Source organism: Oryzias latipes, chromosome 12 (assembly GCF_053564925.1).
Source record: "Oryzias latipes strain Hd-rR chromosome 12, Olatipes_Hd-rR_3.1".
Taxonomy (NCBI): domain Eukaryota; kingdom Metazoa; phylum Chordata; class Actinopteri; order Beloniformes; family Adrianichthyidae; genus Oryzias; species Oryzias latipes.
Window position 1 is genome coordinate 26,680,911 of NC_136248.1, and position 23,830 is coordinate 26,704,740.

A 23,830-nucleotide genomic window follows, 5' to 3' on the forward strand; every position below is an offset into this window, starting at 1 on the left:
TCGTATATGAACTTTGTGGCGTTCAAACCGAGGCGACGTCCAACAGCAGGTTGCAGAAATGCACTAGTGAACAATAGAAAAAGACAAAGCCCCTCGCTGCTGGTCCAGTGTGAACACCATGGGCTAAAATTTGTGCCTTTATGAACATGTGTCACATGCCCGATGTGACTGACTGTAGCTTGAGACCCATAAAACTGTTTTTGATGTTTTTAACATATTTTTGAGGCATTTTTCTGATGATGGCAGACATAAATTAAGAAAACTAAGCTTAAAATTGGTTATTTTGGTAATAAAGTGTATGTCCTAGAAAACAACGCATTTTTGATTATGGCTAAAACAGCATAAAACACTGAGACTTGACAATAGATCAAAAGAGGATTGAGTGGAATTTCAACGTTGCTAGGCTTCCGACAGCTTCTCCATATCTCAACTGTGCTCTATTTGACTTATTTTTTGTTTGTCAGAACAATAAAAAATTTGAAATTTTCATGTCCAACTGAAAAATAACAGAGACAATTGATTTACTGTTTTTTTTTTATTATTATTGTTTGAGTCTTGATCTACTAAAAACCCAACAAGAATTCAGATCTTTTTTACAGTTGTGCACTCTCCCCCAGTCACATTTATCGGGTATTAGAAGAAACAAAAGGAAATACCATTTGCTGGTTGCTTTAATTTAAAAAACTAACTTCAACAAAAGTGTCAGGCAGTGTCCTGAGGAAAGTGTGCAAATAGATGATGCTTCACCTGAAAGAAGTTGGATGAAAATTAAAGCATGATGGGGGGTTTGTGGGATTTTTTCACCCCCTTTTTTTTGTCAGTTTCTCTCACATTGTTTCAAAGTTCACATTTTGGCAACACGGAATCTGTAAAAAACAGCTAAACTGTCCTCACGGGCGCAGGTTTGCTCCCCTGCGTGGTTTCAGGAGTCTTGCATGTTGGAAATCTTCTTCCACAGTAGCGTCTTCAGGTTGTTAAGGACTAAGGAATGGTGGACTTCCATCTGGCTGGCCAACCCGCTGAGCGTCACACAGGTGCGCAGCTGCTTTTCCAGGTCCCCGTGCAGGTCTGAAGGCGCTCCGAAGAGGAGGTAATCCTGCAGCAGCATGCACACTTTGGCCAGGTTAGGCTGCACCACCTCTGTGTTGCACTGCTTCACCAGTCGATCGCACGTGGCCGTGCAGTCGCGGCCGTAGGTGCAGTCGGCGTTGGTCTCGCACCGCCGTCCCTTCAAAAAGGCGCGCACCACCGCCTCTGACGCCACGCTGCGCAGGTTTGCCATCTTACAGTCATACTTGGCGTTGTAGCCCACGTGGTGAGGGCTGGCGTCGCATATCAGGAAACTCCCGTAGGAGCCGTGGAAAACCTCCTCCACAAACTCCAGCAGGCCGATGGTGATGCGGGCCCGGCGGGGCCAGGCGGGAGCCAGCCAGTGGTTCAGGCTGGAGCTCAAGGCTTCTGGCACCACGGCCTTCAGGTAGTGAGGCACCTCCAGCCTGTAGAGGGAGCTGTGCCCCACCAGTTCTGTCACATACAGGTCTCCGCAGAAGCCCAGCAGCTTGGGGGTGTGCTCCTTCTCTTGCAGCGCCACCATCAGGAGGAACTCGTTGATGTGGAGAAGTGCCCAGATGGACTTGGCCTCTGCCAGAGACACTTTACTGTCCTGGTTGACATCAGCCAGAGCAATGACCCTGTCCACCAAAGGGGTCAAAGTTAGCTGTTCTCCGAGGTTCACCTGCAAAAAGAAGGTTGGTTCAGTTTAGCTTGGACCAAACAAAGTCTAATTTTCATCTTGGCTACAATTTTGAAACCATTTCCTAAAAAAAAAAAAAAAAAAAAAACCTTGAGGAAACTGTGAAGCATGTCTTTAAACTCATCCATGGAGGTTCCACGAGTTGGTTTGTCGAACAAACTCATTTCCTGCCGCAGAACAGAGTCTGGAGCTCCGTCTGCGCCCGCTGGATCCTCAACCCCACACTTGACGACCACAGGCCTCTCCTTCCACAGCCCGATGTACACCTATTAAAAAAAAAAATTAAAAAAAGCCTGATGTTCACCTACAGCCCACAAGATGAAGCAAATAGGTCGATAGTGGCTCTTTGGGTTAAGGCAGCGGTCTGCAACCTGAGGCTCCGGTGCCACACGTGGCTCTCTGACCTCTCTTTTGTTGCTCTTTGATTGATAAAAAAAAAAATTTAAGAAGAAAGGCATTCTGTCTAAACGGGAAAACAAAACAATCAGATAAGTTCAACTTTATTTAACCCACAAACACTTGAAGGCACCAGGCTCCTGACTACAGTACCCACAATGCTCCAACAATCCATCAAGCGGTGCCGGTGTGGGTACCGGATCGACTCGGGCTGCCAGATCGTCTCGGGTTCCTTCGACCAACGATGACATCACACTATTATTTATTATTTTGTAATTAGTTTTTTTAATGCTTTCAACAAGTTTTAAACGGGAAATATCAACTTTTCAATCATAACTGTTAAATCCGATGAAGTTTCTGTAACTCCATAGTGTGGAATTCGATTAATGCTTAGGACTGTAGGCTGCTCCTTTTGATTATAGTTATCAATATGACTATGCTTTTTACTGAGATGAAAAAAAAGGCAACTGACATTTGGGAGAATTAAACCACGCTGCACACCATAAATAAATATTGTTTTTATACAGTCATACAATTGCTCAAATTGGAAAAATAAGTTTATATTGCCACTGGTTCTCCCTTTAATGCATAAACAGAACATATTTGTTCTGTTTATGTATTAAAATACAGTTTGCATTTGGTTTAACAAATATTTATGTCAGACATAACAATTATGTCAGACACCTTAAAATTAAAAATGGCATTATTAGTTATGAGTGAGAAAAACTTTACAGAAGGAAACGTAAAATCGCTAAGTAGTTTGTCCAACTGGTGTTACCATAGGGTGACGTCATTACTGGTCGAAGGACCCCGAGAAGATCTGGCAGTCCGAGTCGATCCGGGACCCACAGTGTCCCAAAGATGAACATTTTGATTGATTTTTTAGCAACATGTGCCACAAAAAAATTGATTTGAGGTCAGTAAGCATTCATACTTAAGGTGGATTATAAGAGAGATTGTGTATTATTGAACAAAATACAATGATTTTAAGTGTGCCTTAGGGTCCAAACAATAAATCTGATTTTAATTTAGTTTACTAGATTTACACATTTCTGACTGAGCATTAAAAACAATTTAAAAAAAAAGCTTATAGTTTCGTTGTTATTATTGTTATAAATCACTGCTGACATCACACCAATTACTATATCTGCTGCATTGACAGGATCCTATGTGGTACAGGATGTCTTTTATTTTGAAAAGAAAGTTTTGAGCTCTGTCAAAAGTTAAAAAAACTAATAGTTTGTTCATATTTATCATAATAATAGCCGTAACATACTGTAAATGCAAATCAGTGTCTTATTTTTCTAAAGGGTGTAGTTAGACTTAGTTGCAGACCCCTGGTTTTAGAGTTAGGTCTTCCTTTATTTTGTGTCCTTATTTCTTTGCCTTGGATATATTTATCATTTTGAGTCAAAACTTCAATAAAACAATTTTCTCATGTTTTGTTTCTTTTGGGCCACTGTTTGATTTTATTTGGTTTATGTTGATTTTTTTTTTCTAATTCTCTGATTTTTTAAATTATCGGATTATTTCCCTTGTGTGGTTGTTTTGACACGTTTATTTATTAATTTATAGAGTTTGCCCTTTTGGGGATTTCTATTTTTAAGATTTTTTTGAATCTTTCTTTGGTCCATTTAAAGACAACACATGCAAAAACTCATGACAAACAATAAGGAAATCTTTGAGCCATCTTCTTTGCATTCTAAATGCTCATTTCACCTGATGTGTGGAGGATGTGGACATGCATCGGTGCAAAGTCAGACTCCTCTGATCACACAACGCCTTGCAAGACGAGCCGGATATTATCCCCCTTCTGTAATGATCGCACTGAAAGAACAAACATAAATTGCAGAAACACATTCAAGAAGCTGCTTTCTCTGTTCTGGTTTCTTAAAACATTTCTCCATTTACAGCCCAGAGGTTCTCCTTCACAGCACGTGGGTGAAACTGCTGCTTTTTCTGGGTCTGCCTCCACATCCTTCCTCCAGCGACGCCTTTCACTGCACTTGACAACAGAAGACTAAACTAGCAGGTCCTTAGAATGAAGCGTGGAGGAAGATTTCCTCAGGACACATTTGACAGCTTGAGCAGGTCGTGTGAATAAAGTTCAGTTACACAGAAGACATGTCAGGTTTACAGGTTGAAAAAAAAACACACAAAAAAACATGATTTCCTGTTAGCAATATCCTCACTACATCAGGTTAAGTACTACATCACAATTACAGCTAGCTAGCAGCAGTAACAATACTGCCTTTTGCTTCGTTGTCTGCATTAAAGTGTTCAAGGCTTTACTTAGAGGTAAACTAGACCATTGATGTTGCTTTGCGTTCGGTTCAGGTGAGCTTTCACACACACCAGGTCGGGTGTGGACCAAACAGCTCAGTGTGAAAGTGCCCTTAGACTTAATAATAATAATGGATTGGATTTCTCTGCGCTTTTCCAGACGCTCAAAGCGCTTACAGTGTGTCCATTATTCAGTCATTCATACTTGGTGATGGTAACTACTGTTGTAGCCACTGCTGCCCTGGGGCAGACTGACAGAGGCGTGGCTGCCAGTTCGCGCCTACGGCCCCTCTGACCATCACCGGGGCATTCATACACATTCACACACCAGTGGAGCTGCACTGGAGGCAGGGTGGGTGAAGGGTCTTGCCCAAGGACACAACGACAGTTGGCTGGGGGGAGTGGGGATCGAACCGCCGATCCTTCGATCATCTGACGACCTGCTCTCCCACAGCAACAACAGCTTCCACTCTTCCTGAATTCCCTTTTCAAGCTACATTCCCTCTGCAACGCAAGTTCAAGCAACCGCTTTCCATGAGAAGTGGGTGTGAATACTTCCCTTTGCACAGCTTCAACATTTTACACCGAGCATCTTCCAACTGTAGGTGGCAGACGCTTGTAGACGGTAAAGGAAGCAGAGACGAAGAACTGCCCAGTGTGAACACCAACGTTTAAGAACCCGCGTTCTTGACCAGTGTGAACGTAGCTTTACATTTGTTTTATGTTTCTGTGGCAATCGGTGCTCCATCTACATTTAAGTACCAGGTCACTTATGCTAGGTTAGAGCTGCTCCAGCTGTAAAAAAATAAAATAAATAAAAAGTTTAAGGTGGAAACCTTCCGGGTTTAGTTCTTTCACACTAAACAAACACAGGTTTTGAAACATTTTATAAAAATTGTTATAACAGTCCTGCTAAAATCATGCTCTTTTGTGTGACTGTTAGTATCTTTCGGTACATGAGCAGATGTGATTAATGAGGACTCATCAATTTATTTTAACTAGGTGTTAATTGTAATGATTGCAGTAATTATAGTTTAGCTTCTCCAGGTCTTTCCTCTGTGGATGAAAGATTCAGAGCAGTAACAAAGCGACACTCCGGACTTAAAATAAACCGGCACTTCCTGTTTCAAACGACCAGCACTCACATCAACACCGATTTTTCGGATTTTCCTATTCAAGCTCCGTGAGACTGCAAAAGCTTAGAGCTGGACTCACAATGACCATGTGGCAAACGTGGCCCCGGCAGAGCTCGGCGTAGGACGCATACTGCATGTAGACGATCCAGCTGAAGATCAGAACGCCCAGCCAGGCCAGGAGGAGGTACTTCACCTTAATGGCTGGAAGACGCCCCTGTGGAAAAAAATACATGGCAGAAGCAAAAAAAAAACAACCCAAAGTCATGACAAGATGATGCACAGAAACATGTTCATGCATTTTGTTTATTACCTTGGGTGTCATTTACCATTTAGCAGAGCCTTTAATCCAAAGAAAATTACAAATTGAGAGCAAATTGGGGTTAAATCTCTTGTCCAAAAGCAAAATTACAACCAAGACTTGATTGACAGTTTAGCTCAGGGCCGTCCAAACCTTTTCCAAAGAGGGTCAGATTTGGTGTGTGAGGGCAAACATTTTTTTAACCCTTATAATAACATTAAATGCAAATGAACTGATTCATCTAAATTTTACTGCAATTTATTTATATAGATATAAATACATTTCACCCAAATGACAGTGATTTTCATATTAGATGACCGGAAATGACAGAAAAAGTCTGTTTGGACAAAAAAAAAACTTTTGCCAACATTTAATTTGGGTTTGTATGTAACATATTAACAATAAAATGTTCATTGCAAACTTCTAAATATAAATCATGTGAAGCAAAGAAAACAAAGAGATGATGGGGAGTAGGGGCGGGCCTGCTCTGCATCAAGTCCCGCCCACAATTAATTAACTCCATCCAGCAGAAACTATGTCCTACAAATTGGTTGGATTGTAGGCATTTAATTACACATAATCATGATTAAAAGAACACTGGGAACACTTTAAAGATCGATCAAAATATGAATATGCAATGTTTTTGACAAGAATTTCCACATCTAACTAAAAAGAGAGGCTGGTTATTTATCTATCATGCTTTTCCTGTAACTCCCAGCTTTAATTGAATTACTTTAAATAAATTTAAAAAAAACTGGCTTTTATTATGTTGAAACAAACATTCCAGTATATTTTTTCTTCTTTTTCTATGTGACACCTTCCAAGCATTATAGGAAAGATTTCGAATATTAACATTTCTCAGAGAAACGGAATTTTAATGACTATGTGTGAGGGTAGAAAGGCAAAATATGCGGTTTGGGTTTCATTTTGGGGAGAAATGTCATGCAGTGACGCATGTGCTCAGACACCATCAAACTCAGATGTGTTCAAGTCGTCACGCGGGCTCGTCATTTCCACCATCACCGAGCCAATTATTGAGAGAAATGGAGGGTGTACCTGCAAGCCTTTGTGGAGCGGACAGAAGAGCATCAGATGCAGCAGTCTGCGCACAGCCCTGGGCATGGTGAGCGACAGAGAGGCGCAGCGGAGCGACAAGAGAAGATCCCCGTCACGTCACATCATCACGGCGGCCCACGCCGTCGCCGCGGACACTCGAAATCCTTCACCGGGGCGTCCTTGAACGCCAGCTCCATGTGGAATCAGACTGCGCATGTACCACCCGCGTGCACCTGCGATACTGACAGATTTAGCCCGAGAATGTGAAAAGCGGCGTCGTCCTTGTGAGCCATGAAAACGGATGCACGGATGCTCACTCAGCCTCCCCGCTGGACCGCCCATAAAGGGGAGGAGCTTAGTTTTTTTTGGGGGGGGGGGGGGGGGCACAAAATCTCAGCAGTTTCCCCGTAAACTAAAAGATTATTTTAATTTTTGTGTATATTAACGGGTAGATGTAGCCCCGCCCATTTCTTCATTATTGTTCTTTAAGAATTTCACAGTTTTAAGTTTTTGTTCTTTATTCCTAAATAGGAATGAACGTAATTTAATGCATTCTTCTCTCAGTTATAGAGAACAATTTAATTTCTCAATTTTTTTTGAATAACTGCAAAAATAAAATTGTATAATAAATAAACTGTCAATGGGGACTTTTTCTTGTTTTTTAAGACACTGATGCGTACAATCATTTTTAAAGTAACCCCTTGCAGCAAGGAGACTAATAAATCCATTTTATATTCTTTGCAAAAAATAAAAGCATCACAGGAAGGTCAAATGTTATAGCTGAGCTTAGCCAGCGATTGCATGCAACTTAGATAAATTGCATAATTATTTACATTTTCAGTCACTCTATTCTAAAAAAAAAAAGTAAGTAAAACATAAATGATTTTTTCTTTTTATTTTTCTTGCTTTCAAGTGTTAAACATTTGTATGACCATAACAAAAAAAGACACAAAATGAATTTGACAAAAGGAAAAAACCCTACAAACTAACATAATGCCTAAAAATGGGCCACAGTTGGCAATTAAAACTAAGCAGAAAGCAAACTTTAAACACACAAAAATATATAAATACATATTATAGAAAATGTTGTTAGACTTCTGGAAGGCATCATCTCTACAACCGTAAAGCACGGTAGTGGGTGCATCATGTGTAGCCCATTGGTGGTCCATGGAATATTTTAATGGTTGAAAGGTCCAATCAAACCAGTAAGTCAGCAAAAATCCTCTATGCTCGGATCTGAAAAGCAACCACAGTATATTTTAGTCCCTTGTACTTCAAATGTTTACGTTTACATTTTATAATCCTGCCATCTTTTGTTTTACTTTTGTGAACCAAACTTCCTGTTGTGTATATATTTTGTTTTTTGTAAAAGGAAGAAATGATGGCTTTGGTTGAATCAAAAACAAATATAAAGCATGTGGCTTTAAGGATTAAATACCAAACAAACTTGAACATGTGGACAAAACTCTTTTTGACTTTAAAAGTATCTGAAATTTAAATATGTATATGTAATCTTATTCAAAACTGACAAATGTCAAAACATGTGGAAGTGTATTTCTTTAAAAAAAAAAAAAAAAGTGTTTTTTTAATTTAATTATTTATGCTTTTAATTTAAGAAGGCCCCCGGTTCAAGTCCCGGCTGGGGGACATGAAAAACTACATCAATGGGGGACCTTTCTGTGTGGAGTTTGCATGTTCTCCCCATGTATGCGTGGGTTTTCTCCGGGATCTTCGGCTTCCTCCCACCGTCCAAAAACATGCTTCATAGGTTGATTGGCAACTCTAAATTGTCCATAGGTATGATAGTGAATGTGTGATTGTGGATATTCTACCCGCGACGGACTGGACCCCAGTCCAGGGCATCCCTTGCCTATGCCCAAGTGGCCGGGATAGGCTCCAGCAACCCCGTGACCCCGAAAGGGATAAAACGGTAAAGAAGATGAGTGAATGATTTTAATTTTTACACTATGACATGTTTTGATTTTAATGCATTCTACGACGAGCTAAAGCCCATCAAATCTTTTCCTTTCTTTAACAGTAAATTTTAAAACGATTATATATGTTTTTAATCTATGCACTGCTGTGTATTGTGATTTTAATGCATTTTCCTGTTTTGTGAAGCACTTTGAATTTCTTTGTGTATGAATTGTGCCATACAAACAAACTTGCCTTGGCTTAAATAGTTTTTTAAAAAAAAGAGCATGAAAAACAAAATTTAAAAGAAAAATTACAACGAAGAACCCCTGTTATTTATTTATTTAATTGAATGCAATATGCTTCCATAATAACAAAGAAAATGAACTGAAAGTCAGCTAAACAGGCTGAAAATTGCTGTGGATTTGTTGTTTAACTGTCGTTAAAAACAAACTAATTCAACTATTCTGGACAAAAAGTGATCAGAGACAGGAGTTCTGGCTCCACAGTAACATGTCAGGCCCGGTTCCATACTCAAAGTCCACCACGGGGGACCTGGAGCTATCGAGAGCCTGTCGCTTTCTGCCCTCCTAATGCACAGCAGAGGCACAGACGCCTGAGCTGCATCTCAAGGGGCAGCGTTCACTCTCATGTGTCCACTTAGAGAGTTTCACTGTCACAAGCTCCCGGCAAGACAAGTTACCATTCTTTAAAAAGCAGTCATGTGTGATCAGCTGGCCTCTTTCTCATGGGAGTCGAGCCATGCGTCTCCTCACTGCAACAGAAGACAACAATGCTGCTGTAAACACAACCAAGATGCTCTGATGTCCACAAATGAGAACAACAAAATACACAAATCCTCACACTTCCAGTCATTTCTGAGGGGAAATGCAGAGTCACAGTTATTTGTAACACAATACTAAAGTAATATATTACAGAAACATAACAGGTTTTGCTATATTTAAGTGGTGTGAGCCACTAAGAATTAATTTTGAGTAATATATTACTCATTAAATGTCCATTAACTTGTTTTTTACAATAGTCTCAACATGATCACAAGTTACTTTTTGCTAAATGAGGATAACTTTGACATTTATGGAAACAAATTGAGGTCAAGTTTCCATTCAGCGGGAAAAAACTAAATACAATCAAAAAACACAATATTTTAGTGTTTATGGATTCCCAAAGCAACAGCACTGTAAATACAGCTTTTCTTTGTTTCAGTAGTGCTTATTTCTATTTAGTTTATATACATATTTTTATTTTTCAATCACAGAGCAAGGGTCCTCGAAGTCAAGTCTGCATGTGAGCAACCGAACGTCTTCCAAGTCTTAAATCTTAAGGCCCCAAATATGGGACAAGTGTATACATTTTAATTCAGATACATTGAAAAAAAAAATATATATATATATATAAATATATTTGTGTGTGTGTGTGTATTTATGGAAGTGTGTGAAAAGAAATACATTTGCCATTTGTTTTGAAAGTATAATTTAGAATAAACCACAATAATTCACACTTACATTTCCTTTACAATGAAAGAATGTAAACATTTTAAGATGAAATTTGTTTCTTTTTACTCAATCAGTGCTGCAGAAAGATATAATTGAGTCATGCAGTCTTCAAGTCTGAAAATTGTTCGTGTTTTGCCTAAAAAGTTACTTGAATACCACGTGATGTGCTTTTACAACCTCACGTTTATTATTTGTTGCGTTTCCTCCAAGAATGTTGTAAATATTAATATATTAAAACTGCTTTAATACCATTTAAAAACTGCATTCACACGATTTCTTTTCTTAACTTGGCGTAACTAACGGCGAAAGAAAGCGACGTTTAACGAACATAAAAACTTTATTAAACGTTTAATCTGATTTGTTTTAATCTGACCTAAATAACCTGCTGCTCTGCTGAGCACGCGCGCAGGAACTTTTCAGTATGGAACGTTTACCGGAAACGTCACTTCTTTTAGGGAAATAAACGTCAAAGTGTTAGTGGTTCGGAGTTTCAGTTTCACTCGGATCGATAATGACGCAAGTAAGAAAAAAAAACCCGTTGTTTTCCATGAAAAAGTTAAAACCACCCACTCACCGCAACCTGGGGCGACAGCTGCTCCCCCCAGTGGCCAAATCGAAGATTGCTGCAGTAAACCAGTACGGAAGCTGCGAAGAACCAAACTTCATTTTGGCGGATATCAAATTACCGCCTTGTCAGGTTTTATTTTTAAACTACCGGTAGTCCGATAAATTTGTTGCGTTGAAAATGCGTATGGAATGACACAAAACTTTTCAAGTAAACCAGTACGGGCTTTCATTTAAATTCTTATGTTTCAGAGTTTACAAAATTATTGTAATTTAAAATAGGTCAAAATAAAAGTGTATGTTTTATCCAAAATCAGCTGTTTAGACCTCAAGATAATATAAATTGTAATGTAATATTGTAAATGTAATCGTTTTTTCTTACAATTGATTGAATTCAGATTAAAGAAGGAAAAATGACTGAGGCAGCCATTAGGACTTGTTATTGTTTTCACAATAACTGTTAGTTTTGTGTTGTAGTTCTTTGAGACACAATTGAAAAAATCATGAATTAGTCTTTTTATTGCACTGCAAAGAAGCGAACAAGTTTAGTTTTTGCTGAAATCCAACTGTAAAAAATGTTTTGTCTGGAATTGAGCTGATGTTACATGTAACAAGAACTGTGTTTAGACTTAAGAGGTTTATTATGACGACTTTTAGACACATTTATTGTCCAGTAAGAAAAAAAGTCTTTTACTTTGTTGCAAACTGAGAAATCAAAGTGCATCATGAGTTGGAGGGAGAAGGTGCATTCAGGCCATAAAGAAGCTCCATCTGCCTCCTTTTGTCTTTGGCGCGGTTGATAGTCATCTTAAATAAGCGGCAGTACAGCTCCATGGCGACCGGAGTGTCATCATTTCCCGGGACAGGGTACGTCACCAGACAGGGGTTGCAGTTCGAGTCCACCACCCCCACTGTGGGGATGTTCATTTTGGCCGCATCTCTGACACCGACGTGCTGCTGGAAGACGTTGTTGAGGGTCGACAGGAAGATGATGAGGTCCGGCAGGCGCACCCCAGGGCCATACTGGATGTTAGCGTTGGTGAGGAGGCCGCCCTGCCAGTACCGTGTGTGTGCATACTCCCCGCAGTCTTTGGCTGTGCTCTCCACCAAGTGGCCAAACTGGCGGCGGCGGCTGACGAAGAGGATGATGCCGCCTCGATATGCTATGTGGGCAGTGAAGTTTAGGGCCAGCTGAAGGTGCTCCACCGTCTGGTCCAGATCGAAGATGTCCTGATCCAAACGGCATCCATATAGATAAGGCTCCATGAGCCTAAACAGAGGAACACAAACGTTTCAGTCATCGTGGTGGATTTGATTATAAAACAGCTTTAGTACAGATTTTCAATCAATGATCCAAAAATAAAAGAGAAAAGAAAAGACTTCTAGTATTTCACAAAACAGTTGTCCCCAACACGCAGACAGTTGGTATGTCATTTTAGATTAAAAAAATAGAAAAAGGTCAACCAGGATTTTGAGGTCTGACCTGTGTCTGCAGCCCTTTTTGTGGCCCAGGTGCACCCTGGCATCAAATAGATCCTTCAACGAGAAAAGCTCCGCCACACGAAAGAAGTCCGGCTTCTCGAGAGGCAGGTTGAGGATTTTCTCTGCAAGCAAAACAATCAATTATAGTTCAGGCGATCCCGGAGTTTTTGCATATCCAGAGTACTCACCGGCAGCGTCGTTAGGTTGTAGCTGGGGCGATGAGACCGATGCTGCAGCGGAAACCGTCTGCCCGGCGCTTGAATACTTAGTTAGGACACCCCGAGAGTGTCGTATCCCCAACAGACCTGAAGAAATAGATCCATTATAGTTGGACATAACCGTAGCCAAACATTTCAGGCTAATACCAAATGTTTTTAATAAACAGAAAACGTCTGTTAATATGCACAAGAAGCTAAGTTTACGCATTTTTAATATATATCAAAAACAAACAACAGCATCTCTGCGTAAAACATTAATAACGTACCTTTTGAGAAAGCACGAACCGCCATGCTTACTTTCCTGCTTCAGAAGGTCAGGAGAGTGCGCATGCGCTGACATGTCGAAAGTCAAAACAGTGTCGTAAAATCTGCGCATTGATTGCATTGGCTTACACAGCGTCCCCATCTTTGTCACACAAATTACCATTTCACAAATTAGCATTATAAGCACCAATAACTGTTTTGCAGGCCCAAATTAGTATTTTGAACTCACAAATTAGTAGAAGTAATTAAATAAAATACTAATGTGTGCACAAAAGGCTGATCAAATTCAGATTTTTTTGGGCTACACGATAGTAATTTGTGCACACAAAATGAAAATTCATGGCCACAAATGATTAATTTGAGGGAACATTTTTCAATGCATGGTGAGCGAAATTCTTTAATTTTAAAGTGTAGAGTTTTACCTTACGATTTTTCAAAATCATTTAAAGATACCAACCACACATTCTTAAAATTGTCTGTATTCACTTTTTTTTGGGCTTTATTTCTAAACAATATACAAAGCATGATAAAAAACAACAGGATGCATGAACCAAAGGCAGTAATAATCAGATTTAAAAATTGAAAACTACTCAAAAGGGATATGCAGAATTTTAAGTAAAAATAACACCACCAGGATTATAACTCAGTATAACTTTTGTGACTTCACATAAAAAGTAAAAACAATTTTTACGTTAACTTGATCAAATTTAGTGCAGAGTAATAGACACAAAAGTCTTTATTTCTGTAAATGAGTAACTGAAAACTAAAACGGATTTTTAGGGGGTGTTTACAAACATTTATTTTTTTTAAATTACGACTTTAAAGTCCTAAATTTACAATAAAAAGTCCTAACTGTAAATTACGAGAACAAAGTCATACATTTATGGGGAAAAACACAAAGGTGGTCTGTTTATTGGAGCCATGCTCAAAGATGAAAGATGTAGCCTTTTCTGAAGCTTTTTTCCAGACAGGTTTATAAAACAAAGAAATTCGTAATACTTTTTTTTTTGTGTGTGTGGTGGCCAGTGGAAGGATGGAGAAATAAGAATATAAAAGTGTAGAAACAGACAGTTTAGTAATGCAATAATAAATACCAGAAGCATTTCAACATGTTAGAATTGTTATGAGAAGAGATTATAAGCAGGAAATAGATTGGTTGCTGAAAATACTCAATTTAATTAAAATGTGTTGACAGCAAATCTGACAAAACTTTATTTAGATTTTAACCTTGAAGTTAAAGCAATTTTTGCACTACAACAGGCAAATTTTGTGGAATAACCACTTCTTAAATAAAAAATAACAATTGTACACAAATGACCTTTTGTCCAAAAAACAAGAGAAAAAGCAGAATTATGACATTTTCAAAATTTCATTGTAGGAATACAATGACAATAAAAATCTTTGAATAAAAATAACTTACTTTAACCAGCAGGTGGCAGTAATGGCACAACAGCAGTCTCAAAGCAACAAAACTAGTAGTAGAAGAATAAGTCTTTCACTTTTTTTCTCTCCAACTTTATTTAAACAACAAACAATCACTGAAACTAATTTTTTGGGGACTATTTGGGAACAAATAGCCTTAAATGTCCCTAGAATTCAGGGGAAACTCAGATTATCTGAGAAATAAATACACAAAACAGCTTAAGAATTAAGAATATAAAACTCAGGATAATTTGATCAAAACCGGCCTTAACTGTAAACAACAATTTTAAGCAACAAAACCCAACCTGCAACAAAAAGTGCAAAATATTTCTTTCATAACCTGCAGCTAATAGGAGAACACAGACAAAATGAATTCACCGCCTTCCACTCTGAAGGGTACGGGTCTCTGTTTTTCTGCAAAAGAGAACTATATTAAATATAAAATCTTTTTTTTGTTAGATTCCTTGGAGAAAAGCCACATACCTGCTCTCTGCAACAAAGTCAAGCTTTCGTTTCACAAATTGTAAAGGAACAATTGAGGAGCCTCCCTGAAAAGATATTCACAAAACTCATTCCAGCTGGATTTATCTTTTTCTGTTTTTTTACAAAGTTTTCTATCCTTCTTCTTATGTACCTTATTGTGTTTTCTGACCAGGTACCTTCTCCTGAACATCCTGCTTCTCTCCTCTGATGTCAGAGCTATGCACGGACTGATGCTGATGCCAGGATCTATGGTTCTGCACAGAGACCTGGTTAAGGCAAAGCGAGCATTAATACAAAAAAAAAATTCCTTTAATGCACTTTTAATGCAATTTTTTTTATTGTTTTAACCCAAAAGGCTAAAAAAAAAGTCAAACTTTATTTTTCTGGATTTGTTCTTCTCCAATGACTGAAAATAGCAATTTATATCCCAGTAACAATAAAAAAAGAAGAGATCCGCTTTTGCTCAGATTTCACTCTTTATTGGACACTTTAAAGACACAGAAAAGTATTTCTTAAATTTTGAAAGAATAATAATAAAAAAAAGTTTACAAATATTTACAAGAACCCTGGATATGCGCAGCATGTTCAGTGATGATTGTTTTTTTTATAAACAAAAATAAATAGGCTTTTTTTATTTATTTTTTTTCCCACATAGAAAATGAACACACCAACATGTTCAGCTAGATAAAGAAATGCGAGTTTCCTACCAAACCGTCAGAGATGCTCCAAGCAGGTTTCATTGAAAACTAAGCTGTCAAATACAAATCATACAATTTTTGATGAGAAAATAGAAAAGCATGATGGGATTTTTTAAGAAAACCATACATTTTTTAAAGGACCTGACAGGAGCTATGAGGTGATAAAAGTGCAAGTTAATCGATAAATGTAGCAATAAAAATTGGTGTAAACAAGCAAAAATATTAGATAAATGATTGAGGGATTTATTTGAAATTAATTTGAATAAGAAAATTCATCATTATATGCTTTTATGGTCCTTTGAAGAGCTACGTTTGGACAGCTTTTTAGAAAGAAATAAAAGTGAGTTAAAAAATTGAAGGCAATTTTCTAATTAACTGTTCTTATCCATGTTCTGTGACGTCCACCTCTAATTAGAAAAATATGTACGCTCTTCTTTGTCCCAAGCTAAAAATGAAAGGCTGTTTGAAGAATATAAAGCAGAAATATTCTTAGTTTTTAATAACAAACCCCCTTTTTGTCTAGCTCCTTTTAAATTATTTCTAACGTTTGAACCATTTTCATCTCCAAATCTAAATAACTATGGTAATAAATGAAATGATCTCCATTCAAATCAATCCCCAGATAATTTATCCCTCCACTAATAAATTTACCCTCATTTTTTAACCACATTTATCCATTTTAACACTTTATTGTTGGCCCCTAATCCCAGCATGAATGATCAATACGGGTCCATCAGCGAATTGACTGACAGAGAATCTGTCCAAGCGTTACATTAAACTCATGTCTTCAACAAAGATCTTCTTATTAGCTTCGCAAAATGTTTGAAAGGAGTTTCTTGTCAGCTATTCTTATTCTCTAATGTTAAAGAGTTCTGCCTAAATACCTGTTGGGACTTCAACTATTGCACGTAGAGTATTTGACTTTTTCCTTCAGGTACATTTCCTTTTATTTTCGACTACAATCAGGCTTGAATTGAAAGCGGTTTAACTCACATGCTGCCCTTTTGTTTTAACACAATGGTCAGATTTTTCTTGCTTTCTGGTTCTTTCTTTAACCAAAACTCCACCGTATTGCTCTTTTAAAGAACTGATCATGTGGATTAACCTAAGATCACAAAACAATGGATAAATTCAAGAAGACACCACTGTACACGACTGTAGAATTGTACAAACACATAAAAACAGAAGTCTTTTTTTTGTTTCGTTATATTAACAAATTTTCCCTTAGAGCCTTTACATAAATAAGGAGTATGGTGATGAGATAGCAGGAGGAACAATAAAGAAATGAACTGATAAAGTGGTGGAGGAATTCTGATCAGAGCGGGTACTTACAACGCGGAAAAGCCCTGCTTCTTCCCTGGATCTTTCCTGCCGTCTGATTCACAATCTGTCTCATCTATAAACTCCTGCTCCTCCTCCTCCTCCCCCCTTCTGTCTGTGCTGACATCTATCTTCATGCTCTTGCCTTCTGCTTTTCTGTCATTTGGCATCTGGGCTCTCTCGTTGCCCTCGCGCCTTTCCCTGCTTTGAACCTGAACGTGGTTGGTCCTGTTGGTCTCCAGCTCCACAAACACACTCTTGTCTTTGGGCACGTGCACCGTGCTCGCTTTCTCCTGGGAGAACTGGGAGCTGCGGCCGGGCAAAAGGCTCTGTGCAAACGACGTGGTCGGGTGCTGCCTGGCAGCAGAATAAAAGTTCAGAACGGGCGGTCTGACCGTGGGGTTCGCATCCGTCTCCTTGGAGCAGGACGCCGGCGCTCTGCCGGTCTTTGAGGCGAACCAAGAACCGGCAGAAGTCTGCAGTTTGGGGCCCTTGTTTTGATTGGAAAACGTAGATGACGTAGTAGTCCCCTTGATCTCCGAGGTGTTGATGAGAAATGGAGTCCTGCTGACTGCTTTTGTGTCATAAAGGGGGAGCCCCAAACTCTGGCGCCATTTGTTTGCCTCTGCGCTCGAGTGAGAAAGATTGGGGCTAAAGATAGGGTGACCTCTTCCCGCTGTTTTGACCACCTCAAGGGTCTCCTTTTTGACTACGCTGGCCCTTCCTTGCTCGACTCGAGCTGCCCCGGCCCCATCTGCTGGTTCCAAAAGGCTGGGGGCGCTGGGTTGAAGTGAGGACGCTCGTGGCTGAGCGCTGCCTGGAGAGATGACCGACTGCAATCGCTGAGGTGTTGTATCCGGAACCGGGAAACTGAGAGATCCAAGGGGAGGACTTTTGGTAGAAACCTCAGCCAGCTGAGATTCCTGCTTGATTCCCGCAGCCTGGACGATAACCGTGCCGTTTCTCGACACGTCTCCATCTTTAGTTTTCTCCGTAGTGGAAACTTTAGCTTTCTCAGCCAGAAACTTTCTGATCTCCAGCTCAATGCTATCGTCACTGTCCACAGAGCTGCTATCGTCCTTCTCTTGAACATGCGGCAACTCCTTTCCATCTTTCTGTGTCTCTGTTCTGCTTTGATCCGTTTGCTTTTGTTGGGAAACATTCTTTTTGATAAATCCAAGCTCGTCTTTCAGCTCTTCCTTTTGCTTATGTGGTTTAGTCAAAGTGCTACATTTCAAAAAAGGCTCCGATTTGAATTTCTTTGTGGGTAAGGAGTTTCCCGATGCCGGTTCTTCGTCTTGGATGCACTTCCTGGGCTTCCTCTTCAAGTCCCTTATCTTTTTCTTGGACTTCTTCTTAGTCTTGAGCAAGTCTTTGATGGCGGTGTCGAGGTCCTCGTCGCTGTCGAGGGAGCTGCTCTTGTCTCCACCTCTGTCTGTCTTCTGCACTGCAACTATGGCTTGTGCGGCACCTCTGCTGGGAAGCTCCATCGATTCCTGTGCGCTCTCAGCTGGAGACTTTTTGTCCTGATCTGTTCCCAACATGCTCTGTGCAACCTTCTGCTTTCGTCTATGTGTTAAAGACAGCCTCTGTGGTTTCTTTTGAACTTCCTTTGCCCTCAGTTTCTCTGTTTCGTTCACACCAGTGACATCTTGAGAGCCGGGGGACTGTTTGTGCATTTGCGCCTTCTGCTCAAGGAATTTACGGATTTCTTGTTCGATGCCATCCTCGCTGTCAATGGAACTGTCTTCACTTTCCTCGATTGGGCCACTGATGGAAAGAAGCGGCTGCTCTGAAGACTTTGTGAGGCCACAGGAGTTCATGCCGAGGCTGTGGTGGAAGGCTCCGGGCATAACAGTTTTGGAGATGTCCAGTATTGCTTCTGCGCACATCAATTCTGCGGTTGTGTTAACTTTTGGAGGTGTGTAAGCTGGTTGCTCCTCAAAAGATTCTGGTCTAAAACAAAGTAAGCTGTTTCCCTTTCCCTTTGAGCTTTGGGAAAGAGTAGGCTTGGGGCCAACAACAGACAAGGAATTGTTTGATGATGTGGCCTGTTTGTCTGCTCTGCTGTGTTTCTTCTTGAGTTTGAGCTTACTCGTGCTCTCTGAACTTGTGCCTCCAACAGGATGCTCCAATGACTTCTTGAGGGGTTTCTGTCTGTCCAGGAAGGATTTCAAGACAGGCTTCTCCTTTTGTTGCTCAAGCTGGTAGCAGCGAATGGCTTCTTCGATCCCATCATCGCTTGTGGAGTCGGATTCCTCTTTGAAACTTGATGGATTCAAAGTTTCCTTTTGATTCTGCTGCCCCTTCTTTTCCAACTGGTATTTTTGAATTGCCTCCTCAATTCCGTCATCACTACTAGAGTCAGTGGTGTCTTCTTCTACCTTGAATTTGACCACGGTGTTGGTTGTTTTGCTGAAAAGGCCAGTTGGTTTAGAGGATGTCTGGATTGGCTCATTTGTACTTGCAAGGTTTGTTGAAGGACTTTTATCCAAGTTAAAGTTTTCATCCAGAGAAGCCTTGTTCTTGAGATACTTCTTCAAAGGTATGGTTGTCGGTGTTGTTAAGGTCTCTGCTTTAATCATTCTTGGGATCTGGTTGCAGGAAATTAAGGGCAAGTGACTGTCAGAGTTGTGCTTGAAAATCCCAAGAATGGGTGGATGTTGTCTTGGGATCTTGGCTGAGTGAAGAAAGTCGGAATCGGCCTTGCGTTTGTGGTCATCTTTCTCCTTCAGGTACTCCAGTATTGCTTCCTCAATTCCTCTGTCCACAGAACCGTCACTGTCTGAGTCACTGCTGTCGTGGTTGTTCATGGCAGGAGGACGGGTCTGCTGGTTTTCAGGAGGGCTTTTAGCTTTGGACTTCTTCTCCACATAAGATCCCACTGCAGCTGCACAGGCTTGGGTGCGACCATCCTGTCCCGGCAGCACGTTTCCCTCAATCTCGTCGCCCATGTCGAGTGAGGACTGGGTGCTCCTAAGGCTGTCTATGATCATCTGAACCTTGTCTGAGATAGGCGTGTCTCTAGTGGACAACTCCGTGTCCGAGTCATTGAAGCAAATTGGAAGGCTAAAGCCTCCAGGTGGGCCACATCTTCTCCATTCTGTTTGCGTTGCTGCGACAGGCGGTACATTCATCAAGTACATTCTAGTGTAGTGCGGTGGGGTCCTCGAACTTTGGAGTGCGGCTGCCTCCCCTGACACTCACATTGTTCAACCTGAGAAGAAGACAAAGATATTTTTTATTTAAAGAATGAGCTACAGACTTAACTCATAATCCAACAAGTGTACGAAACAATTCCAATTTCATCAATTTGTTCAACGATTCAAATAGTCAAAATATGCAAATAACATTTTCCAGTTTAAATCAAAATACATACACAAAAACATAATTAAGAATCCCTTTCTGTTCACCTTTTGATCTATTGTCAAAGTGTTCCCAGTGGCCCTTTAATTATGATGTTTTTAGCCCAAATCAAAAAACTGGTTGTTTTCTAGGACATCATTTCTGCATTAGGGGTGATACAGATCACAAAACTCACGGTTTGGATTCAGAGAATCAGGGGATGTTAGAGGAATTTACTACTTTTCATTCTTTCACTGTGTCCCCTACCGCTATAAAGCCCCTCCCACTGGTTCCAGATGGAGCAGCGGCTTTCTCCTGCCACAAAGCGGGACGGCTGCTGCTTCTCACTGGGAGAGTCTGACCGACTTCTGAAGGATTTAATAGAGACGTGCAGAAGCGCTTTAGTAAACTTCATCAAAATAAATAAACCTGGGCAGAATGGAGCAGAGCAGGGAGCTTGTGGGTTGCCATTGTAACTTGTACGTCACACGTTCAAGCTATTTCAAATGCTTGTGATGATTGGTGGTAGTGATTTAAGATTTAAAATAAAACATATGTAGAAATACAATTTTAAGCTAAATTTTTTTTTATGTCTTTAAACACCCAAAGCATTATTAAAAATATGATTTTTATCAGATTGGGTCTAAACCATTCCATTAAAAATTGTGTTTTTGGTATATTTAACATGTTCTTAAAGCATTTTTCTGATGGAGGATTTATAAAGAAAATTAAGATTAAAAACGTTTATAAATATTTCTTTTTTCAAATTGTTGTGAATCACAAGTAGACAAAAAATGCCATTTAAAAAAGCTTGTAGCTGTGACATATAAGCTACAACGGCATGCCACAATCTCCCTGCCCCGCTCCATTGTGGTGCATCCATTTACAAATAGATCCATGTGCATCTTATTTTACCTCGCTTGAGCTGGAATCTGGATCAAAACTGTACGGCTAGATAGCGCCAATATTGCTCACCATTTTTGTTGCGCCGATCATGCTAGCTTGAGATTGTGCGGGGCTGTATGCTAGTGCATGTAAACAAAGAGATCATGGGAAGTAGGGCCGGGCTTGTCCGCATCAAGTCCCCAGAAACTTTGTCCTAAAATATGACAATGGTCTTGCTCAAAAATGTACGGCTGGATAGCTCCGATATTGGTTGCAGCTAATGTTAGTTGCTTGGGGTTGGGAAGTAAGCTAGCGGCACCGTATAAACAAAGGGGATGATGGGATATTGGCACACGATTACTCTGCGCCAGTGGTCCCACCCACAACTCAGAGGTGATTTTCTGATGGAACTACTGCTGCTCTGCAAAACCTATGTCCAAGAAAACGACAGAGATTTTAAAAAATGATGATTATTATTATTACTTAGCGTAACAACAGCATAATCATATTAAAAACACTAGGAACACTTTGAAAATAGTTTAACAGAGATGAATAAGAGTAGGACTCAACATATATTTTAAAATACGTAATAGGAAATAAAGTATCTGAGATATACTTTCTTTTTTTAATTAAAGCAACACTGACGTGAAAATCTGTTTTAGAAAAAATAGTTACAGAAATATCCATTTTAACTAAATATTTCCACAAATGTAAATTGCAGCATGTCCACCTCGGACCTTCGGCCCCCGTCCCTCCTCACCGTTCCTCCGCCCCTGCAAGCCCGCTTCCAGGTCTGCATGCAACCTGCAGCAACCGGGAGGCGGTTCACGCGGACACCATAAAAACATAAACTACACCGAACTGATGATTAAAATCCGCTGGAAATAGCTCAAAGTACGATTATCGAAACTAGCTGTGGACACGAACGCAGCTTTTTGGGAAAACAAAAATAACAGCTTCAGAAGTTAAAAACGTCACTCTGCAGTGTGCCAACTTTATCTGATAAAGAATAAAGTTTTTCCACACATGTCAACATTCGAGGCCACCATTTTTTGTTTCATAAGCGGACATGTTTGTGTTGTTTGTCCCGAACTCTGCGCTGGCTGCCGCAGACCCAGCTGCGGCGGTCTCTGAAACCCTCTAGCGGCACGGAGCGCCACGCCGCCCGGCGTGCTTCGGTAGGAGACTCCGCAGAGCGACCATGTTTCCTCGTACCGGCCACGGCTGTCAAAACCCCGCGGTGGCTCGGCGGAAAACGGCTAAAACCCCCATTTACGTCTCGGTAACGAATTTTGTACCACAATATGTGGTGTTTTTTCGATGTGAACGAGCGGGGAGGCGCGGAGGAGTGAGGGGATGAAGCGAGGCGAGTCTCGAGAAGGCACAGGCGGGCCTCCCGGCTGCTGCAGCCCCGGCATTTTCTCCGGCGAAGAAAGCCTTTGTATAGAGCCGCGGCGCTCGCTCCCAGCCGCGGCCGTTTGCCCTCAAATTCCCCCCCGAAAAAGACGGACCTCGAGCTGGACTCACCGGGACGTGACACGGAAACGCGGCTACCGGGAGAACCGAGGCTTTTGCGGCGGTAATCGAGTCGAGGCGGTCTTTTCGGGTGTCCGTCGGCAGCTCTCGCTCCGCCTGAAGCTCGAGTCGCCCTCCTCCTCCGCTCCGAGCGCCGGGAGGACCAGCTTCCTCAAAGCAGCCCAATCAACCATGGACCCATTCAAATATGGCATCGGAAACCCGGAAAACACCGGCGCTCACATTTTCTGTCCTCCATCTATGAAATAGAACGAGTTGTTGTCGTTTATCAATAAAGTTTTATCAAAATGACCTGCCGGAACGTAGCCGAACCCTCAATAATTTGTCTCCTCTTATGAGACATTAGTTTATTTAGAAGGAGCACGTGTTGTTGTTATCAAAATGAATATTTCCCCGTGTGCTTTTCTAGTACTTTCTTTTACTTTGGTGACAATTTTACCACCCCCCTATATTTAATGGTTCAATTAAAACACTAGAATGTATATATTGTCTATATTTCAATTTGGAATGTTTGTGGCATTTTGCTGAAAAAGGAAGACGTAGAGAAAATTAAGCTCAAAATTGTATTTCTTTATTCGAATCATTGTAAATCAGGAACAGATGAAAAAATGCGGTTGGAAAAAGCTTGCAGGTGTGATGTAGAAGCTACTACGGCAAGCCAGAAGCTCCCTGCTCCGCAGTATTCTGATGCATCGACGAGTTCCATGTGCATCTTTGTTTTCCTCCTCCAAGCTGGCAGTTGGCTCAAAACTCCAACACTGCTCGCCATTTTTGTTGCACCTGTAATGTTTGCTTGGGGTATGTGGGGCTGTAAGCTAGCGGGAGAGGGTATTAATGAAGGGATGATGGGTAACGAAGGTAGGCTTACTCCGCGCCACCGGTACCGCCCACAACTCAGAGGTGAATTTCTAATAAAGTCCTGCGGCTGTGCAGACACCATGTACCAGAAAATGTCACAGCTTTTTTTTTTTTTTTGGCTAAAAACATCAAAATTAAAAGACCACTTGGATCACTTGGTACCCCCCCCCCCCCCCCCAGTCATCTATAGATGTCTGAAGTGGGACTATAAACTATCAAGGAGCATATTATTATAGATTCACTGTGATCATCTTGCCAGTGTTATTTAATGGTGATTATACAGTTTTTAGCCAAAAATAAAGTGAAAAAAATAAATAAAATAAACTGTCATTTTATTGGGCACTGCCTTCCTTTTGCTCCCTGTTGATGAGAGCTCTCTGTTTTCATGCTCTCCTGCTAGCTTAA

General features: G+C 40.6%; 3 protein-coding genes, 1 long non-coding RNA gene and 1 other non-coding gene across 7 annotated transcripts; all 5 read right to left on the reverse strand.

Moving 5' to 3' along the window:
- Positions 1–520: 520 nt before the first annotated feature.
- Positions 521–7,273, reverse strand: dipk1b (divergent protein kinase domain 1B). Its single transcript, XM_004074675.5, has 5 exons — positions 6,923–7,273; positions 5,648–5,782; positions 3,869–3,976; positions 1,843–2,019; positions 521–1,735 (listed from the first exon to the last, which is right to left on the reverse strand). Exons 1-5 carry the CDS (start codon positions 6,986–6,988, stop codon positions 923–925), a joined length of 1,299 nt encoding a protein of 432 aa, XP_004074723.1. The 5' UTR covers positions 6,989–7,273; the 3' UTR covers positions 521–922.
- Positions 7,274–8,019: 746 nt separating this feature from the next.
- LOC144996198 (uncharacterized) lies at positions 8,020–10,987 on the reverse strand. The gene is made up of 3 exons (XR_013659234.1): positions 10,925–10,987; positions 9,540–9,611; positions 8,020–8,158 (listed from the first exon to the last, which is right to left on the reverse strand). It is a non-coding gene; the product is annotated as an uncharacterized LOC144996198 (long non-coding RNA).
- Positions 9,349–9,476, reverse strand: LOC111948395 (small nucleolar RNA SNORA17). Its single transcript, XR_002874387.1, has one exon. It is a non-coding gene; the product is annotated as a small nucleolar RNA SNORA17 (small nucleolar RNA).
- A 428-nt stretch (positions 10,988–11,415) lies between the features above and the next one.
- On the reverse strand, positions 11,416–13,029 carry mrps2 (mitochondrial ribosomal protein S2). Its single transcript, XM_004074529.4, has 4 exons — positions 12,881–13,029; positions 12,585–12,701; positions 12,398–12,518; positions 11,416–12,184 (listed from the first exon to the last, which is right to left on the reverse strand). The coding sequence occupies exons 1-4, from the start codon at positions 12,903–12,905 to the stop codon at positions 11,638–11,640; spliced, it is 810 nt and encodes a 269-aa protein (XP_004074577.1). The 5' UTR covers positions 12,906–13,029; the 3' UTR covers positions 11,416–11,637.
- Positions 13,030–14,034: 1,005 nt separating this feature from the next.
- On the reverse strand, positions 14,035–22,887 carry ppp1r26 (protein phosphatase 1, regulatory subunit 26). Of its 3 annotated transcripts, XM_011481506.4 has the most exons (6): positions 22,559–22,722; positions 20,414–20,514; positions 16,814–20,018; positions 14,935–15,049; positions 14,784–14,848; positions 14,035–14,714 (listed from the first exon to the last, which is right to left on the reverse strand). In XM_011481506.4, the coding sequence occupies exons 3-6, from the start codon at positions 19,945–19,947 to the stop codon at positions 14,675–14,677; spliced, it is 3,354 nt and encodes a 1,117-aa protein (XP_011479808.2). In that variant the 5' UTR covers positions 19,948–20,018; positions 20,414–20,514; positions 22,559–22,722; the 3' UTR covers positions 14,035–14,674. The 3 variants fall into 3 exon arrangements, with proteins under 3 accessions (XP_011479808.2, XP_011479809.2, XP_078811605.1); XM_011481507.4 differs by lacking the exon at positions 20,414–20,514 and having other exon boundaries at positions 22,559–22,887; XM_078955479.1 differs by lacking the exons at positions 20,414–20,514; positions 22,559–22,722 and adding an exon at positions 21,792–22,490.
- Between the last annotated feature and the right edge of the window lie 943 nt (positions 22,888–23,830).

Coding starts and splice junctions, on each gene's coding strand:
- dipk1b (XM_004074675.5), bottom strand. CDS start 6,988: ATGCCCAGGGCTGTGCGCAGACTGCTGCATCTGATGCTCTTCTGTCCG. Junction 5,783..6,922: donor CGCTCCACAAAGGCTTGCAG/GTACACCCTCCA, acceptor TTTTTTCCACAG/GGGCGTCTTCCAGCCATTAA. Junction 2,020..3,868: donor CCACATCCTCCACACATCAG/GTGAAATGAGCA, acceptor TTTTTTTAATAG/GTGTACATCGGGCTGTGGAA.
- mrps2 (XM_004074529.4), bottom strand. CDS start 12,905: ATGGCGGTTCGTGCTTTCTCAAAAG. Junction 12,702..12,880: donor GGTTCGTGCTTTCTCAAAAG/GTACGTTATTAA, acceptor CTATTTCTTCAG/GTCTGTTGGGGATACGACAC. Junction 12,519..12,584: donor ACAACCTAACGACGCTGCCG/GTGAGTACTCTG, acceptor TTTTGCTTGCAG/AGAAAATCCTCAACCTGCCT.
- ppp1r26 (XM_011481507.4), bottom strand. CDS start 19,947: ATGTACTTGATGAATGTACCGCCTGTCGCAGCAACGCAAACAGAATGG. Junction 15,050..16,813: donor AAGCAGGGCTTTTCCGCGTT/GTAAGTACCCGC, acceptor TGCCTTAACCAG/GTCTCTGTGCAGAACCATAG. Junction 14,715..14,783: donor GACTTTGTTGCAGAGAGCAG/GTATGTGGCTTT, acceptor TCTCTTTTGCAG/AAAAACAGAGACCCGTACCC.